Source organism: Convolutriloba macropyga, chromosome 3 (genome assembly GCF_964194025.1).
Source record: "Convolutriloba macropyga chromosome 3, txConMacr16.3, whole genome shotgun sequence".
NCBI lineage: Eukaryota > Metazoa > Xenacoelomorpha > Acoela > Convolutidae > Convolutriloba > Convolutriloba macropyga.
The window spans coordinates 16,102,750-16,108,331 of NC_134470.1; the positions used below are offsets into that span (position 1 = coordinate 16,102,750).

The following is a 5,582-nucleotide window of genomic DNA, read 5'->3' on the forward strand; positions in this document are numbered from 1 at the left end:
AGTAGCATGCCGGAAAATAGCCAAGATGATAAACGAACCCTTGTAGCAAAACACATTCAGATCAAAAAAACTTCAAAGGAAGAGAACCCTTCTAAATTTGACGGCTAGATAAGACACATTAAATCAACTTCAATTCACAATTTGATTTTAAAAAAGTTAGTGAGTTCCAATAAAGTACATCATGCAGGGTCAAATATGCAACATCAACTCGCAAAAGAGTTTATGTCACTCAAATTCCGGTGCTTCGCAATTGAAATCATAGAAAAACAGTAAAATTTCTGCATTGTTCTAGAGGCGGTATAAAATTGTTGCAATCAAATTTGATATGAACAATAAAAAATCATAAGAGCAAAAATAACCTCTTCAACCACATCATAACTATTAAAACAAATCGAGACTAAAAAGTAAGGGTCGCAATGGATCAACAAAGTCAATCTTCACAAGTCAAGCCAGTTCGCATTTGAATTGAGCACCGCCATTTCAGAAGAAACAGATGGTCAGATTTCAAAAAGCCATTTTTCAGAAGAAACAGATGGTCAGATTTGTATTTGGATTCGAGGTAAACAGATCGTTCACCGATATTTTCCTGTAAGCTTAAATCTAAACAGTTTTTACTTAGCGTCTAAGCATCGTACATAAAACAGAAAAGCATCATTTGGTAGCTCTTCAATTGGGATCATGGGGTCCTCATATTAGCACTTACTTTAGATATGCATCTTTTGCAAATTAATAGGGTTCAGAAATAGCCACAAAAATTACAAAAATAACATATCCAGCAGATTGCCGGAAAATAGCCACCATTGATTCCAAAGACCACGATTGGGATTGAAAATACAGAAAAAAAAGAAGAAACTGATTGATGTAAGAAAATATTTTGAAAGTGCGAACTATGTTGATTTCATTTTGTTGTAAGACATACTCCCGTTACTATACTCCCGACATGAGCGCATACAAGGTTACTTAAAGAGAGGATACAGGGGATAGTATCAATACCAATAAGCATTAGAGCTAACTAAGACTTATTTCGCTAACAGCCTTCAAGTATCGGGCATCAAAAATTGGGCTTTCTGGTTTTATCCTGATTCTATTGTTGACTCCGTTATGATACTGATTCTATTCAATTTGGATTACTTTGCTGAGCAACTGCTGCTTAAAAGCACTTTGAGCAGAATGAGCGAACAATGGAACTAGTGTAGAAAAGTCAAAAAGATTTTAAAAAAACGTCGAAGACGCGGCAAAATGATGTAAAGCGAAACTAATTTTTATTCGACAAAGTAAAAAAAAACATAGCAGGACCCTCCTGACCTACAATTTGCCTAAAATTGTCATATACAAAAACCAGACCTAGAACGGATTTGGAAAATTATTTACACAGAAAACATAGCTGGCAGATTGAAACAGATAGAAACAGATTTGAAAAAAGTTATCGCGGCCAACTTTTATTCAAAAGGAGTTTACATCTCAGAACTATTTTGGGTGCAAAACTTCTGACGCAGCAGAGGTTCAAACCCCCAACCCGCGGCGTAATAACCGGCTGCATTAACCACTAGGCTATACGTCTCTTATCCTCTCTTATATTACAAACAACTTTGTTTTAGCAACATACATAAATTCTGATTGCGCGCAATTTAGGTCACGCGAAAAGCAAAAAGTCAAGCGTGAAAAAGTGACTGAAAACGTGAAGTGACAGAATGTTCTAGAACAAAATGTAAAACGAAAAAGAGCGCAAGACGACGAAACAAAAAAAACATAGCAGGACAAGTCCTGGCGTTCAACTCAAAGAATTTTCATTGACCAAACAAAAACTAGAACTACAACGGTCTATGAATGTATTGGAGAAACCATTTGAAAAATCAGATTAAAAAAAATCGAAAAACTGTAAAAATCAATGTCAAAATTTCGAGTGAAAAAACTTACGCCAGAAAACACTCGCTTTTTCGCTCCACTTCCAGTTTCGGCGTGACCAAAATTACTACTCCAATTTCACTTCAAAAATCAAGAAAATGTGTGAACAGATCTTAAGACAGAGCCCCAATACAATTCAAATCCTTTGAATTGTAAAAAACACCGCAATATATCACCACTCAGCTTACAGCTTCGCAGCTATAATCAGACAAAAAAATTAAAAGAAACAGTAACAATCAATGTCAAGATGCCCATTGTGAACAAAAAACCACTAGCAAGAAAGCGAATTTTTGTTCAAACGCCATTTTCTCTACCTTTATATTCGAGTAAAAAATTTCACGCCGCAAAACCACTCGCTCCACTTACCGTTTCAGCATGACCAAAATTACTTTAATTTGCATTTCAAAATTATAAAAATGTGTGAACAGATCTTACAAAAGACAGCGCCCCAATACAATTCAAATTCTTTGAATGGTAAAAAAAAACAGGACCGCAAAAATTGCCTAGTGAGAAGATGATGGCGACCATTATTAAATATAAACCGAAATTAATAAAACAGCAAGAAATTTAACTTGAGAACTGGACAAATAACCTCTCCTATTTCTCCTTGAACACTTGAATACAAGTTTTAACATATGAACACAGGTTTGATTGTTAGAACTGAAAACTGAACGCTTGATTTAGAAAACTACAAACAGCAATATTTTTTGAGAAAAACAAAAACATCTAAATATTTTGCATTCCTTCTCTCGACATCTGAACAGCTGATGAGATAAAAACTTTGTAGCTTCCCATAAAAGCATTATTTGAAACGAACCGAAACAAGTGTATATATCAATTAAAATAAAAAACCAAGATCAAACATTTCATGAAATTAATTTTACAAATTTCTGCGAAAACTTACATTCATCTGGGAAACCACTTAGTTCTCTTAATTTAAAAATTTACAGATCTGAGCGAAATTGGGATACCTGAGATAAGAAAATAATTATTTCTCGACACATACAATGAAAAATCTTTTTTTAAATCTTTTATTTTCCGGATGCTTTTAGTGACCTTCAGTAAAAAAAGGATTTATCCTCCAAAACTCAAGATGCCAAATAGGTCAGAAAAAATACCGCGTTAATTCAAAGGAGAAGGAATAAACATAGCTGGCAGATTGCCAGAAAATAGCCGCAATAGCTTCGTAGATCTGTGTTCTCAAAAAAAAAAATAGTAAAAGACAGACCAAAAAATTTCGTCTTTTCATTGAAGGCTGATATGTTATATTTTGATTAAAAATCTGTATAAGTTTTCGCTGCCTCTATTAGCTGCTCTCAAATAACCTTCATTTAGAGTGACACACACCCATTTGACCTTATTTCTTTGAATTAAAGTAAACAAAAGACAATTTCAAAGTGAGGAAGTCATTTTTGAGAGTGAGGTAAGTCAAGTGTGACCAAAATATTAATCACGCGAATGAACAAAAAAAAACTCGCTCCACTAAGAGCTAAAATAGACGTCACACGCACTTCAGTTGAAATTGCATGAACGAATGAACAAAAAGCAGATTTGAAGTGGTTGTGACGTCATATGGTCGTAACAAAAATCGCGACGACGAAATAAAAAAATCCAAGAGAAGGCCAATAATAGCCCCAGCTATCGCTGTGCGGCTATTAATAATATGAACACCTAATGGTGAGTAATTGATTTTGAAAGGTCAAAAATTGTGTAAAACTCATTGATCTTGTCACAACCATCTAATAAGTTATGCAATTCTTAGGAGTGAAGGATTGGGTCCATATGGCATTGATTAATCGTTGCTACTACACTGCTGTTATGAGGTCTCGCTTATATGTTAATTCTGGATAATAAAAAAAGAAAGATCTGAATAACTATGTTGGTTATATTTTTACGTTTAAGAACAGTAAGAAACTGGTGGTTTTTGGGTCTTCAAAGTTCACTTACTTTTCCTCGGTGGGTTTCTTCTCATCTGTTTCAGCTTCAGCGTCAGCCGGAGGAGCAAACGTCTCAGTGCTGAAATAAGATTAATTGTTAAAGTGTCTCGAATGAGGACTATTTTTTAACGTTTTCAATCCACTACTCACGTGAAATCCTTTATCGAATTTCCCCAGTTATGGGGTCCAGCCCCTTCACGCTTGTCGCTGCCCCGCACGCTTCTGAAATAAATTTATGGAAATTTTAGAACGATTAATTTCCCAATGAGGTATTTAGAATATTGAAAAAGCTCACGTTTTCTCCGATCCACTTTTCCTGTCAAACTCTCGTTTGCCACCACGATTGTCAAAGCCTCCAGCTGGTCTCGGACCACTTTGTCGGTTGCCTGCGTTCGAGTTAGAGAACGCAGTTGTTCCGAAACCACCGCCGCCTCCGCCACCACCACCGGTTGTTCGGTTACCTCCAAACCCACCAGAAGGGGGTCCTCCATTGCCACCTGCAGGTGGTCTAGGTGGTTTTCGTGAATCGTCCGGGGCTACATTGGCCGACTTTTCCTGAGCTGGTTGGTTTCCAACGGGTGCCCGGGATTGCGATTTTGGAGGCGGCTTCTCCGACTGCTGAACTGCTTTGGGTGGCATGATGTTGTTAGCATTGCCTAAACGCAATATTACTGCTCACAACAGCACATGAAAACATACCTTTCTAAGCCCACGCCCTCCAATGAATTACGCCGGCTGCTTTCTGATTTTCAACTTAATTCGAAACCATGCTTCTAGAGTTTTAAGAATTTTATGAAATTCATCCTAGTAACCAGTCATAACTCCAAACGAAACATGTATCTATGAAAGTTAATGAAAAGAACACTAAACTGCCCTTACTTTTTGGTGGCTTTTTCGTTTCCTTTTTAACGTCCTTTTCCTTCTTCTCAACTATTTTCTTTGATTCGACGTTTTCCTCATTCTCGTCGTCGAACTCTAAGTCCGCGAATCTGTTGTTGATTTGTATGTGATGCATATTTGAGGTGATTGAGGGAGGCTAAATAAGTTTCACGTTTCTTCCGATTGTCAATCTAGTTTTATAAGAGGGAAATAGAGGTTTTCATAGCAGAGATCTGAAATTGTATCTTGAGTACTACTTCATAAAAATGAAACAAAATCAACTTCACTAACTCAAATTGAAATTAACCGCTATGAACAGTCAAACACAATATATTATTCAGGCAACCAGATAGCACATTGAACAACGCAGTCTGTCAGAGCTACCATTTTAGTGGAAAAATGCATAGACATCTCAAAAAAGAATCCAAAATATTTTCCACGTTATGCGCGAAGAGGGCGTCCCTTGTCCCAATTTTTTTAACACTTATGTACCTGCTGTGTTATTAGTTGTTTAAAAATTGTGTACACAGGTCATCCCAGACTTTCATTTATCATCAGGGAATGAATAAAATATCACCAACAACTACGTGATGAAGTGGGAGCAAATCAATTTCTGGAATTTCACAATTTCGAAATGTATTGACGAATGTACCGCGCTTCTGTAATCTAAAAAAGGGCGTTACAAACAACAACTGATGATGACGCACTAACGTCGGGCGAATTGCTCTCAAAAGACTGGCGAAGTATTGGCTTCGTCACTGGCTGGATGCAACATAGGGAGGCCTGCTTTAACTTTACTGAGGGGGGGATAGAGCAGGGGAGGACCGTTGGAATTTGAGAGGGTGGGTGGGTAGGTGAGGA

General features: G+C 36.9%; 1 protein-coding gene across 2 annotated transcripts in view; it reads right to left on the reverse strand.

Moving 5' to 3' along the window:
• LOC142335996 (uncharacterized) overlaps window positions 1-4,975 on the reverse strand; it is an 18,065-nt gene extending 13,090 nt beyond the window's left edge. For both annotated transcript variants that reach the window (XM_075384436.1, XM_075384435.1), the window contains exons 1-4: window positions 4,722-4,975; window positions 4,138-4,498; window positions 3,993-4,064; window positions 3,853-3,921 (exon numbers count right to left, since the gene is read on the reverse strand). In XM_075384436.1, the coding sequence (XP_075240551.1) occupies window positions 3,853-3,921; window positions 3,993-4,064; window positions 4,138-4,498; window positions 4,722-4,857 (638 nt within the window). In that variant the 5' untranslated portion in view covers window positions 4,858-4,975. The remainder of the gene's footprint in view (window positions 1-3,852; window positions 3,922-3,992; window positions 4,065-4,137; window positions 4,499-4,721) is intronic.
• Between the last annotated feature and the right edge of the window lie 607 nt (window positions 4,976-5,582).